This window comes from Herpailurus yagouaroundi, unplaced genomic scaffold (genome assembly GCF_014898765.1).
Source record: "Herpailurus yagouaroundi ecotype Mexico unplaced genomic scaffold, PumYag 216, whole genome shotgun sequence".
Classification (NCBI taxonomy): Eukaryota; Metazoa; Chordata; class Mammalia; order Carnivora; family Felidae; genus Herpailurus; species Herpailurus yagouaroundi.
Window position 1 is genome coordinate 8612914 of NW_024412447.1, and position 14314 is coordinate 8627227.

The following is a 14314-nucleotide window of genomic DNA, read 5'->3' on the forward strand; positions in this document are numbered from 1 at the left end:
CATCTGGGAGTGGTCTTCCCCTCATCTGATCTTCCGGGTGGCCCTCCTTGCTTTCCCTTTGTCATTTGTGAACTTGGTTTCCCTCTACTGTGAGGCATGGTCCCAGCTGAATCAGCTGAATGCCCTGTCCAGTGCCTCACCTGGGCCGGGCCTGGCGCAGACCGATGAGTAGGAAATACTTGTTAAATTCGTACTCGACGAGACAGTGTAATTTAGGTGACTGGTGGTTCGGGAAGCAGAGATCTTAATTAGAATTGTGCGTGCCTGTTTGCCCAGGCGGCGTCTCTCCTCCCCCTGTCCCCGGGTGGGGTGCCGGCGCCCCCTTTCCCCTCTGACTGTGATGCTGGAATTAATGAGGTCCTGTTACAAGTACTTGGGAGAAGGTGCTGAATAAATACAGGTGATGGTATTGTTGTTGTTTGTTGTAGTTACGTTCTGAGTCCGGGGCTGCGTGATGAGCTATGCAATGCCTCCAAGAGTGCTTTAGGAATTAACTGTTGGGTGGCTGTAAAACACTTGGCAAGTTTGTCACGTTGGGTGGATGGAACTGACGGTAAAGCGTGTTGAGCTGGAGGAGGCCCGGCAGCCGGGTTGCAGGATTTGCTGTGTTCCTGTTCCTCGCTTGGGTGTGTTCTCTGGCCTCCCCCAGACAATTCCCTAATTGAGCTGCTGAGGTTGGAGGCTTGTGACGTTCAGAATGAGACCCAACAATGCTTGTGTGGGGTTTAATGGCACGGGGAGTCATTAACAAGACAAAAAGCCATGATTTCCCCTAGATTAACATGCAGGTTGGGGTTTGGCATGTCGGGATTCATTGTTTTGGTCTCCAGCCCAAACATGCTAGAGTCATTATATTGTCATGTGGTAATTAGCTGTTCCTTTAATACAAGTAATAAAAATTAAGCCTAAGAGGTACTTTAGCAACGCCTTTTACATAATCCAAAACAATATTCAAATGCTGTAGGCATATAGCCATCCAGCTGTACTATAGTAAAGTTTGAAGCTTAATGCACGGGGATGTTGGAACATTCGGTTCATTCTTTATTCTGTGACCAGTTTTGCTACTTAGGCATTAACCTTTAATAGTGTTAAATTAAATATACATGCCTAATGAATAATTATGAGATTGCCAGAATTTTCATTTACAATAGAAGGCTTTGAAAATTCGTCTAAAGGTCTAGTTACCATTCACTCGATAACGTGCATGTTACTTTTATATGTCACTGAGTTCCTCGCTCAATCGAACGAGAGAAGCGATTTTCTATTCGAAGCAGACACAGTGGGTCTTGGCCTTTTAAAAGGAATGGGCTAGGGGCGCCTGGGTGGCGCAGTCGGTTGAGCGTCCGACTTCAGCCAGGTCACTATCTCGCGGTCCGTGAGTTCGAGCCCCGCGTCGGGCTCTGGGCTGATGGCTCAGAGCCTGGAGCCTGTTTCCGATTCTGTGTCTCCCTCTCTCTCTGCCCCTCCCCCGTTCATGCTCTGTCTCTCACTGTCCCAAAAATAAATAAACGTTGAAAAAAAAAGTAAATAAAAAATAAATAAAAGGAATGGGCTAGAAAAGTTGTCGACAGAAATTTTAGGGAAGGAAAGGGCAGTATACTAGCTTGGCTCTTCAAAAATATAATTTGTGCTGGCTGTTGTGCCACAAAGCCTACGTGCGCGAACGTTAATTAAAGAATGTTATCCAAGTGCAACAGTGCTCCTTCTTCTCCATCCTTCTCTGACCTCGGGGTCAAGGTCACATTGTAGTTGTATATGAAGGTGGCTGTGGGCAGACTGTTTGTTTTCTGCAGGCCAGTGGCCCAGTGTGAGGCCATAGGAAGAAGGGTAAAAAAGGTAGAGGTTGGGGGAGTGTGGGGCGCATAGGAGCGTACCCCGGAAAGATCTTGAAATGAACAAACACAACCAAAAAACTGCACCTGGAATGTTCTGAGGAATTCAGTCTCTAGTGCTATTGCTACCCCTACTTCGAAGGAACCATTTTCGCCAAAATAGCTTTGAAACCTAATTTAATGTAAATATTTTAATGCTGATTAAAATAAGAATGAAAAGCCACAAATGAGAAAGTGGTGTAGTCATAAACTGTATATACACACAGAATAAATGCCCAGTGGCCAGGGGCGTCACGTGAGGGACAGTGTTATGTTAAGCCCCACGCGCAGGCCCACTGTTGTGCTGGACAGATCCCAGAGCCTGCCTTTTGTAAACTCTGCAAAGGCGTTGGCATCTCACGGAGTTCCTGGCTCCCGGCGGACTGGCCGACTGAGGCACGGGAGATCTACCCTCGCTTCCAGGAACTGAGGGTGGTCTGAAAAATTAATGACTCTGGTATTTGAAAATTAAGTGAGCTCTTGAATATACACCCTTGCGGATCCACTGGGCTCGGTGTTTAGCATTCCTCAACCAGAGACTAAATCTTCGCAGCCACCTCACAAGTGATGCTGGCGTCCATTCCAGAAATATCTTCAATGATCTCTTCTAAGCCCAGTGGACTTAGAGACTTCTCTCTGACGGGGCCGAGAACGCTAGGGCAGAGTGTTCCGCTGGTGCCCAGCAGGTGCCCAGACGTGCCTTTTAGGCAGAAGGAGAAACAAAAGATCCGATCGACTCCAGAAGAACATTTAACGCCTCTCCATCTCGGGCTGAATTAATGATAAAGTCGAAGACCAGGAGTCCGTGTTTTCAATTCCGTGTGTGTGCAGTCTCTAATTTTAGGTTAAATTCCAGGTTTTTGTAAGTAAATCTGATGGCAGGTTGTATGTTGAATTGGCCACGGGACCTCACCTAGCCAGCCCAGGTGCTGTCTTGTCCCTTCCCTACTATAATCAGGAGTGCGGTGCTCCCTCCCCCTTCCCCCTGCTGGCTGGCCCGCTGGCCTGGGCAGGCTCACACTGGGCCAGGTCACCAGCTGTGTCTCGGGAAAAGCAGAAGCCAGATCACCACGTGCTGAGCCCTGACTCCCCCTCGGAGCACCCTTCCCTGGTAAAGGAGGACGGCAGTGGGGAGCCATAATGCCCTATATAGGGTGGCCTCGTAGGAAGCCCTCGTTGATGTCCTCCGCTCCACCAGGGAACCTTCCTCACTGGGAGGATGGTCACGTGGAGTTAACAGACTGGGTTCGAGTTCTTTCTGTCCGCTCACTAGCCGGGAACCCTCGGGCAAGTCCGTGCGCTTACCGGCGCTTTGGCCCGCACATCCTCTTCCCGTGATTGCTGTGAGGCTCGAGTGAGATAATGTCCATCAGGGTGTCTCGTGACGGCAAGACGCTCTCGGAGTATCAGGTGTTTTTTCCAGCTTCGTAAGAATTATGGGAAACTTGAGGCTTACGGGACCTCCGCACGCGCTGTCCATCCTGCAGGCGCGGCTCTCGGTACGGGGTTGACTTCCCGGGGCTCCTCCACTTGCCGTCACCACATGCATCCCCTTCCTGTCCGTCAGATCAAGGACCGAGAAGTCCTTCCGGTGTCATACCATGCCAGAGCAGTGGGCAAATCCCAGCCGTTCCCAGGCCGAGTCCATACGCTGCGGCCCCGGGGGGTGGCTCTGCGCACATGTCCTTGGTAGGCCGCAGAGGAGCGACCCCAACCAGCCAGCCGTGCAGCCCGGGGCTCCGCTGGGGGCTTGGGGGCGGACAGGGGGTGTTGAGGCCACAGGTGCCCTGGCCTCTGGCAAGCGGTGGCAGCCCGTGGGGAGCCGGCGGTGGGGGGCGACGCGACTCCCTGGGCACCCCGGTTGGCCTGCCCCGAGCCTCCGTGTGACCGTGAAAGTGGCTCGTCTTGTGTCCAGAGTGGGGGTGACGTGCGTTTTCCCCTCCCGCAGATCCCGTGCCGGCTCTGGACCTCGGGCAGCAACTCCAGCTCAAAGTGCAGCGTCTGCACGACATTGAAACAGAGAACCAGAAGCTGCGGGAAACTCTGGAAGAGTACAACAAGGAATTCGCTGAAGTGAAAAACCAAGGTTGGTGGGAGATGCACTGTGCGCTCCGCTCTGTCTTTCCTTTCTTTTTTCCCTGCTGCTAATTGCCTTCCCCACCCTGTTGTGACTAGCGGAGCTCGAACCGGGCTACACAACGCGAAGGCCGGGTGGGGCCCCCATCGGCCTCATTGAAGAGAGAGAATGGTGACGCTTAGCTGTTGGGAGGTGGAACTTTTCCTCAGCGCCATAGCTACATATGATTTTCTGGCCCTGTGACAGGACCGGCCGGGATTCTTTAACATTCTTTCTGGATCATCCTGCCATAGGATCCGCCTTTCAAAAGGCCACCGTGTCGCCTGCGGGCGACACCTGCCAGAGAGCCAGCCTGTGATCAAAGGGCCCCGTCCAGGAAGTCAGTTAGCGATGGCTGCCGGGACACGAGGGCTTCAGACGCATCCTTCAAGCCCGCGTGCCTAAGCCCCACCGTCCCCTTGTCGGCGGCGCCTGTTTGTTACAAGTTTAATGAAAGGGAACAACCCCGTGGCGTGGCCGCCCGGCCGTCAGCCCCGGTAGAGAGGGCAGAGGTTGCCCGGCTTTTCCTGTCAGGGAAGGACAGAGTCCCCCCTGCACCTAAAATCCAGCTGTGTTCAGCTCCTTCTCGAAAATCACAAATCACAGCTCCTCCTCGAAGCAGATGCGGGAGGAGCTGGGTGCGGGAGGCTGACTGCTTGGGCGACTTGGAGGGCTTCCCCTTAGCGGGTCTAAGACGCCCCGAGGGCTGGACACGGGATTACTTGTTGAAGGGCCTTGAAGTGTCCTTTAGCTCTGAGACCACGAGACAGGCTTCGAGGTGCAGTCCCGAGGATGCCCCCCTTCCCCCGTGGTGGGGGGACGGAACCAGCCGAGGCCCCACCTCCATCCGGCTCCACAGGGAGCAGTGAGCCTTTGGGGCGCTTCCACACAGCTTCGTCCCGCTTCAGAGGGAGGTGTTGGACTGAGTGGGCTGGGATCCAGGTGCCAGAAGGTGCTGCCTCCCCCGCCCCGCCCCCACACGCAGGTGAGAGAGAAGCTGTAAATGCATACATCCGGGTATGGGTGCCACACTGTCCCAAGAGGAGGTGCTTCTTTTTTCCCTCCCGTGACCCCTGACATCTCATTTTAACAGGCCCGCCCTGTGTGTTTTCTGTAGTTCGATTTCGTTTCGTTGGAGGACGTGCGGGGGGGCCCGGGGCTCTGCGTGGCCCCCTTCCCCCACCACACAGCTCTGTCAGCACCCCAGTGGCCAGTTGCCCAGCGAGGAACTGTAACTGAGTGTGGGGTGTCCTCCTCCCCAGAGGCCTCATCTGATGGGCCTTTTTCTTCTTAAAATTTTTTTTAATGTTTATTTTTGAGAGAGAGACAGAGACAGAGTAAGAGCAGGGGAGGGGCAGAGCGAGAGGGAGACACAGAATCCGAACCCGGTTCCAGGCTCCGAGCTGTCAGCACAGAGCCCCACACGGGGCTCGAACTCAACGAACTGTGAGCTCATGACCTGAGCCGAAGTTGGACGCTTAACTGACTGAGCCACCCAGGCACCCCTCTGATGGGGTTTTTTTTTATATTATTTAAAAAAAAAAAAAAACTTTTTTTTTTTTTTTTTTTAGGATTTATTTATCTTTGAGAGACTTTGAGAGAGATGGAGAGACAGAGCGTGAGCAGGGGGGCAGAGAGAGCGGGAGACACAGAATTCAAAACTGGTTCCAGGCTCCGAGCTGTCAGCACAGAGCCCGATGCGGGGCTCGAACTCATGAACTGCGAGATCATGACCAGAGCCGAAGTTGGGTGCTTAACCAACTGAACCACCCAGGTGCCCCTGATGGGCTTTTTTAAATGAAATAACTTAAGACAAAGACTCCAGAGGCAAACAGACCTGGTTTGAGAGGCTTCGATGCCACTGTGTACCTCTGAGACCTTGAGCAAGTGATCACGTGATCTCACCTCTTGAAAATCCTCCTTTTGCATACTGACCTCTTAGGATTGGGGTAGGCTTACATGGGGTGCTGGGGAGGCGTTTAGCACTTTTCCCAACACTCAGCAAATATTAATGACTCTTAGGCACCGTTGTTTTTTTCTAGAAATTCCCACTCCCCCCGCTTCTTTATTTATTGATATCTTTACCGATTTTCCCAACATCCAAAAAAATGTCAACTTCCTCTCTTTACTTCCCAGTACACAGGGATTTTGATTTGGAAAGGTGGGGTGTACATCATTTGTTTTTATCATCGCCACCGTGGTGTAGACTGAGAAAGTTGCGGGAAAGGCATCTCTCTCTCACGTGCTGGAACTCTCCCCGCCATTTAAAGATGAGTCCATTGGCGCCCAGGCGCAGCTGATTAGAGCAGAGCGCTGGGATCCTCTCTCTGCCAGGCTGTTCTTCCTCCTCCTGGGCTCACACGTGCAGGATCCTGCTGGGACACACCCAGGGGGCCGTCCTGGACCCAGAGGGGCCCCAGGGGCTCCAGGACAAGCTGGCCCCTGGCTTAGCGTCGGTCGGCCAGCGAGCAGCCCACCCCTGGTGGGGATGGCAAAGAGAGACCTCCTCAGACAGAGTGGGAGCCTCCAGCTAGTGCCGCAGACTCCTCTGGAAGGAGCATAGCTGTGTCACACTGAGAAACCGCATTGGACGGAGCCCGGAGGTCCGCGGGCTGTGTAGATCTTTCCAACCAATTGTGAAAGGCAGATGTGCTAGACGTTCCCACGGCCACAGAGATCATTGACGTAAAAGAACACGCATGTGTTTGCAGAGTTGACCTGTCGCAGTGTCCGCTTGGGAAGTGTTCATTCCTGCCCGACTTTGGCCCTGTCACTGTGGGTCGACAGTGATGTGTATGTATCACTAGCCATTAGGGTCTCAGAGTGTTTCTTTCAGGCCCCGAACAGCCAGCCCCAAAGGCAGAAAGCCCCCCTCTTTTTCTTTCAGATGCCCTGACGGGGTCACTGGTTTTAATTTCCTCTCTCTCCCTCTAAGGAGAACCCTTTGGGTTCCACTTAATGAAAAGGGCCAATTGCTTCTCTTAACAAAAGAGCCGTTCGCTCTTACCCACTAAGCCACACGGGTGCTGACCGCCCAGCGGTGTGCACCTGCCTCAGCCGGCACGTCCGTGCAGCGCAGGGAGTAAGCGTGGATGTGGGCTACAACCTGAACGGCCAGGGGCCCCTGTCACTTGGGCAAAGACCTGGCAGCCAGCGCTGCGGCCTGGGCCCCGAGCCTCGTTGTCACAAGCCCTACCTGGGCCTCTCCGGTCAGCCTGCCTGGCCTCCTCCGTTCGTTTGTGCCTCAGCCCTTCCTTGGCCTGGCCTTCTACGCGATGATCTATGCACGGCAGGCGTGGTTGCCCAGGAGCTCGCCTCTCCTTGGAGCTGGGACCACAGTGCCCTGCCCGGGACCGTCTGGCACAGAGGGTGATATGCGGGTACCTGTGGGAGGGAGCAGGTGCAGCGAGCCAGCCAGGGGTCTGAGGCAGGACCCCGCCCTGTCCGTTACATCTGCCCCGGCGTTTCCATTTTGGGTAGTGAAAGCGAGGGCTGTAAACATGCACTCCGGGGGGCAGGGGGAGGGCTGGACTTTCCAGGGACGGCCCTGCCCCCGGAGGGCCCTTGTGTCCCCAGCACTGAGCACCGCAGGGCTCCTCCGTCGTCCAGCACTGCCACCCGTGCGCCTGGCACTCGCTCTCCCTCAGATGTGGCTCCCCCGGGCCCTGTGCCACCTGCCCTGCACACACAGCCCCCACCCGCCAGACTCCGGCCTGGGGGAGGGTGCCCTTGGCACCCAGGCTGCAGCTGCACCCTTCTAGCAGAGATCTGCGCCGCACCCACCTGGCACGTAGTGTTCCATCCCTGCTGAGCCCACGGCCGGGGAGGTCTGTGGACCCGCCTGACTTTGGCTAAAACCGCTTCCTCCAAAACGCACGCACAATCATGAACTGTTTTCTTTAGAGAAAGACTTCAACCACACAAAAACGTTATTAATCTTCTCTCGGTCGAGGACTAATTTAAAGCTCATCAATAAGATGATATTCTATGTTACCATCGATCCCCCCCCCCTTTTTTTTTAAAGTTGTATTGGAGAAACGATAGCTCTTCTTCTGAGCAAAATCCATTGATCCTCCCAGCCTAAATGTTTAAAGTTCAATTTAACATTTAGGGAGTAAAAGGCCTCCGAAGGGACTCGTAACCATTGATTTTGTGTCAGGGTTGAGGAGCCAAAGTTTAAAACACAGCGATCCTAGTAGGTTACAAAAGCCCCGTGTGTGTCACCTCATGGAATTGTGCTCCTGTGTCACCGCTGGTTTTTCCCCTTTCTGCAGAGGTTACGATAAAAGCACTTAAAGAAAAAATCCGAGAATATGAACAGACTCTGAAGAACCAAGCGGAGACTATAGCTCTCGAAAAGGAACAAAAGTTACAAAATGATTTTGCAGAAAAGGAGAGGTGAGTGTCTATCAGCATCTGCCCGCACTTGACGTTTTTTTTACCTCCCAAGTTCACAATGCAAGAAGTATCTGTTGTTGTTGTTGTTGTTTTTAAGTTTGTTTGTTTATTTTGAGAGAAAGAATGAGGGGAGGCACAGAGAGAGAGGGAGAGAGAGAGTCCCAGGCAGGCTCCACACTGTCAGCACAGAGCCCGGCGTGCGGCTCGAACTCACGAACCGTGAGATCATGACCTGAGCCGAAATCAAAAGTCAGACGCTCGACTGACAGAGCCACCCAGGCGCCCCCACTTTTCGAGAAGTATTGAAGATGGGCCTGTGAGACCAGCGCAGTTCTGTGGGGCTCTCAGCAGAATTTTGTTTGAAGGATAAAGGCGTCCCTTACTCTCTGATCTGTCAGATTACCTTGAGTGACAGTCGTTGGTCTTTCCCAACAGGTGGATGGCGTCAGGTAGTTAAGGGGCCACGGTATGTCCGTTGGGGTCACCTGGGGCCGGGGATTGAGCAGAAAGTGAGATGACAGGGAATGACGGTTCACCCTCTGTGGGAAGCCCTTGGATGCAGGCTCAACGCCTGACACCTTCCGAAAAGAATTTGGATATTTGACATCACCCACAAATCTTGGGGTTTTGTTTGGTTGGTTGGTTGCTTGCTTTTTTTTTTTTTTTTTTTTTTTTTTTCTTGCCTCCTTTTCTTTACCTCACAGTGCTTCGTATGTCGAGCAGCTGATATCAGTAAAATATGTTAGTGCACCATCCATCTGCTGTGGGCGTTGGATTTCTGGTGGCCTGCCACGCCTGGAGCTTTTCCACAAACGGGGGAGTTTAATATTGTTAGGACAGTTTAATGCAGGTTAGATTTCTTGTAAAAACTGATGAAAACTAACAAGACCCAATTCACTCACCCAGTGCCTACTCATTGTGTGCCACGCCCTCCCGGTGTCTCACTGAGTGCCCAGAACATTCCTCAAGAGGGGACGGTCTCATTTTCCAGATCGAGAAACCGGGCTTCAGATTAGGGATCTGCCCACGCTGTCCCAGCTAGTCACCCAGAGGTGGGACCAGAGCCCAACCCCCTGCTCCAGCCCTGGCCTCCCTTTAGGCTCCTGTGTCGCCTCCCAAAGTCCTGGCTGCGGGACCAAGGCCAGTCCCTCGGGGCCTGGGAGAGCAGGGCCAGGTGCAGCCCCCCCAGGAAAGAAGGGAGCCAGGTAGAGAGTCCAGGTTCTGAAAGGTGAGCAGACTTTTTTTTTTTTTTTTTAGGTTTGCTTATTTATTTTGAGAGAGAGAGCACGAGTGGGGAAGGGGCAGAGAGAGAGAATCCCAAGCAGGCTCCACGCTGTCAGCGCAGAGCTCAACACAGGGGCAGGTGCAGGGCTCAAACTCACCATGAGATCATGAAGACTCAGATGCTTAACCCACTGACGCACCCAGGCGCCCCAAGATGAGCAGATTCTTGACCCAGCCTAAATGTGTTTCCCAGGAGAGCACTTTATGGCCACAGCAGTTTCTTACCATGTTACTGATACTGGGGTGTGGGGGCGGGGTGCGAGCAATCAAAATGCCCTCTGCCAAAGAGACATGGGGGGTAAAGATGGGCCACCCCCAACTGGAACAGTATGCAGCCCTTGCAATAATAGTCATGCAGAATTTGCATTAAGACCAGAAACGCAAACGCATCCAGCAAGATATGGAGTGAAAAATGCGTGATACAGAATCACATGCAGTGTGATTACAGCTGCACAGAGCAAAGTTAGAAAATTGTGGAAGTAAATTCATCTGGGAATTTGATATTATTAAGTTGACTTTTCAAACTAGGTGAGAGGATGAGTTATATTTAAAGTTGGAAGCGACAGGCTGACCACTCAGGGTGGAGGATGAAAACAGATTTTTTTTCCATCTCATTCTTTACAACCAAGAAATTGAAATGGCTCTCGGGTTTAAAATATTTTTTTTCAACGTTTATTTATTTTTGGGACAGAGAGAGACAGAGCATGAACGGGGGAGGGGCAGAGAGAGAGGGAGACACAGAATCGGAAACAGGCTCCAGGCTCCGAGCCATCAGCCCAGAGCCCGACGCGGGGCTCGAACTCACGGACCGCGAGATCGTGACCTGGCTGAAGTCGGACGCTTAACCGACTGCGCCACCCAGGCGCCCGGCTCTCGGGTTTAAATATCAATCATTAAATCATGGACATACTGGAAGAAAACTTAGGCAGTATTTTGTTTTTAGTAACTTGGGAGTAGGTATTTCTAATTGAAAACCGAATTTTTAAAAAAATAAATAATAATAAACATTTTTTTTCTTTTTTTTTAATGTTTATTTACTTTTGAGAGAGAGAGAAAGACAGCGCATGAGCAGGGGAGGGGCAGAGAGAGGGAGACACAGAATCGGAAGCAGGCTCCAGGCTCTGAGCTGTCAGCACAGAGCCCGACGCGGGGCTCGAACCCACGAACCGTGAGATCATGACCTGAGCTGAAGTCAGACACTGAACCCACTGAACCACCCAGGCTCCCCTCACAATAAACATCTTAAAAGCATCAAAAAACTGGGAAGAAAAGAAATAAAAATTAAAAAAAAAAAACTGGGAAGAAATTTTTGCACCACATAAGAGCTCTTAGAAATTAATAGGGAAAATTGAGCGCTACAAAGTGGACCAAGGAGATGTACAGATAGTTCATACAAAGAGAAATGCTCAGCTTTACTCAGCAGGAAAATTAGGCTTAATTTTATCCAGTGTTGGCACAGGAAAACAAACATGTATTGTTAGCAAGAGTTTAAGTTAGTGAGGTTTTTTGGGAGGGGAAGTTTCTCAACATCAGAACAACAACAACACATTGCATCTACTCTGTGGCCATATACATCCTCTGTTAGCATTCCATCCGACAGATTCCATCTCAGAATTACACGGCAATATCTACATAATGATCACTGCAGAACTGTTTAGTAGAAAGAGGCGATAAACAAGCTAAGTGTCCACAGAGGCTGGTTACGTTAATTATTTAATAAGAATGAGGAAGAATGTTTCCAGAGTGTGGAAATGAGAAGAGCAAGAATGCCCAGTGTGCTGTGATCCCTTTTGTGTTCAAAGGGGCGGGAGTGTATGTTACGCTCTCGTATATTACATTGGCGTGTCTATATTTGTGCATGTGTTTTGTTTTTGTTCGTTTTTTTTTAACTTGGAGCCTCTATTAGTTTTATCATTAGAATATGCAAAAAACACGAGCAGGCTTTTTCCATAGGTGATGGAGATTCGGGTGATTTTTTTTTTTTTTTTATGCCGTAATTTCTACTTTTCTATATTCCCAGGTTTGTTAGTATGAGCGCACGTGTTCTATTCATATGATGTAAAAATAATAAACTTATTTTTAGACATCCTCTGCAGATGAGGAGCAAGGAATGCTATTTATTGACCAGGGAATTCATTTGGAGATCAGGGGAAATGTAAATCTGGGGATGTTGGGTTCAGACATTGAGAACCACCCATTAGGTATTACGGTCACATCTGCATTCCATTATAACAGACATGGAACAGCTGTCACATCTATTAGCACATCCTTTATCCCAACAAATTCCTTCATTGTGTCAGCAAAATGTAAATGTATCATTCTTCTTGGGTAACTTCAGAAAACAATGAGTTCGTGATGATGGTTGGGTTTTTTTGTTTGTTTGTTTGTTTGTTTTTTTTTTTAATATCTGGCATTTGAAGAACAAGTCACATTTAAGATAACCGGCTGCGTCAGTTAGCACACGTCAGGATGCACCCTGCACATTCGGTCCTACGTGGGTGCAGAGTCGGGGCGCCAAAGATCAGGGAGCGGGCGCGCGCCCACCGTCCGCGGCCACCGATTGTGTGCCTCTCGCCAGCTGCCGGTCACCGAGCTGCAGAGCACACGAGACCTTCACGTTGGGAAACAAGATGACCAGCTTGGCTTTGTTCTCTTCCTTTCCAGAAAGCTGCAGGAGACACAGATGTCCACCACCTCAAAGCTGGAGGAAGCGGAGCACAAAGTCCAGACTCTGCAGACAGGTGTGCTGTCCGTCATCCTAATAAAGTCCGTCCAGGGCAGGCCGAAGTTAGGGGGCACTCCGGGCCGTCTCCCGGTTGCCCCGAAGCAGTGACTCCTCGGAGCCCCCAGCGCCTCCGCCTTCCCTTCGTTAGCCGCCCACCCCGAGTTGTTGGTGTCGGAAGCGGGAGGATCTGAATTCCATTTTCATCCTTCCACAAGCCATCCTTTCTTTCCTGCGCCTTTTCCAACAAACACATCTAAATCACCAAACTGTCAGGGACTGACATTTCATTTGGAACAATAATAGGAAAGAAAAAAAAAAACAAAAAACCAACCACTTATTTCCACCCTGAGCGAAATTAAGAACACTCATGGCAGACCTTTCAAATTTAAGACACCAAAAAAAGGGTGTGCTAACAGTTTTTATCGTTTCTTTACACTTCTTTTTTCTTCTCTGTCTTTCTTTTTTCTTTTTTTTTTTTTCTTTCTGAAAGGGAAACCGCACGATATAATGAATTGAAACGTGGGGGCAAAAATATTGGACGACCTCAGAATCCAAGTGAAAACCACCCGACCGAGTGCTGTGCTGTGTAGTCACAGCACATTTACAGACACGTGAATAATCCCCCCCCCCCAATCTAGAGACCTCCTAAACACCAGTAACACATCAAGAAAAAGAGATAAACAGTCCAATAGAAGCAGGGGCTAGAGACGCAAATAGGCGGTTTGCGGAAAAAATGCACGTGGCCAGTACACATATGAAAAAAAAAAAAAAGTTAACCATTCTTCCCAGGCAGGGAGATGCTCATTAAATCAGGGAAAGATCGTTTTGCCCGTCAGACTGTCAAAAGAATTTTTTTTTAATTGATGCTATCCGGTGTTGGTGAGCGTAGAGGCACCATTGCTACACTCGCGGTATTGATGGGAATGTAAATTGCCTCTGGGGGGGGAGCCAGCTGGGTGGGAGTGGCCTGTTTTGGAGTATCTAAGTATCCTTACCCCAGAACCTTCGCTTCTGCGGGTCCTGAGGTGCCGGGCATTTGGCAAGCTCTGTACGAAAGCTAATTGTTACTGCCTATGTCCTGACCTGGAGAGTTTTTCATGCCTTTCTGCTAAAGGAAAAGAACAAGTCTCAGAATATATCTGTAGCCTCCTATTTATGCAGAGGTGAAAATATGTACATATGCGGTTATGTATGGAAATATTTTTTTAAGCAATAAAATACACATAAAGGCAGGAAATCTGCACACCGAGCCAGTAACCGGCGTTCTCTCCCAGGAGGTGTGTGGATGAAATGGAAAAGAAGGGGTTTTTGGAACTTCTGTGCATTTGCATTATCTTCGACTCCTCAGATGAGAATATATTGCTTGTATATTTTCGCTTTTTTAATTTAATTTGGACAACTGGCATCTCACATTACGGCTTTGTGTCCTCTGCCTTTCAGCCCTGGAAAAAACCCGAACAGAATTATTTGACCTGAAAACCAAATACGATGAAGAAATTACTGCCAAGTAAGTCTCTGCCTGACTTCCTCTGTCTGCATGCTTTCGGTCAGGTGTCACCTGTATTTTGCTAATCCATAGAAAATTCCCCCGGCTCTGCCCTCCTGTCTGTCAGCTTTTGCCAAACGGTACAGGATTCAGGAGGTGCTCGGCCTCAGAGCCGCCGTGAGGAACACAGCAGCACCCCCATGAGCTCCTGGCGTCAGTTTACTCCCCACGATGTGACCATAATCTCTGGTGCTCTCAGAACGCTGAAACTTTTGTCTTTAATTAATGTGAAGCCTCCTCAACATGTGCCTTTTTCTAAGAAAACTTGGGGAAAAGGCAACTTACAGAAGATGTGATACCGGAGACGTTTTGTGGAGCTTGGTCTGTGCAAATCACGTCACCTTTCCCCGTGTCTGGGTCCTTGGCTCCCACAC

General features: G+C 50.4%; 1 protein-coding gene across 4 annotated transcripts in view; it reads left to right on the forward strand.

The window, feature by feature from the left end:
- The window catches only part of CUX1 (cut like homeobox 1), a 371970-nt gene that overhangs the window by 216459 nt on the left and 141197 nt on the right, over nt 1-14314 (forward strand). For all 4 annotated transcript variants that reach the window (XM_040456057.1, XM_040456056.1, XM_040456058.1 and 1 more), the window contains 4 exons: nt 3820-3957; nt 8262-8385; nt 12334-12410; nt 13835-13901. In XM_040456057.1, the coding sequence (XP_040311991.1) occupies nt 3820-3957; nt 8262-8385; nt 12334-12410; nt 13835-13901 (406 nt within the window). The remainder of the gene's footprint in view (nt 1-3819; nt 3958-8261; nt 8386-12333; nt 12411-13834; nt 13902-14314) is intronic.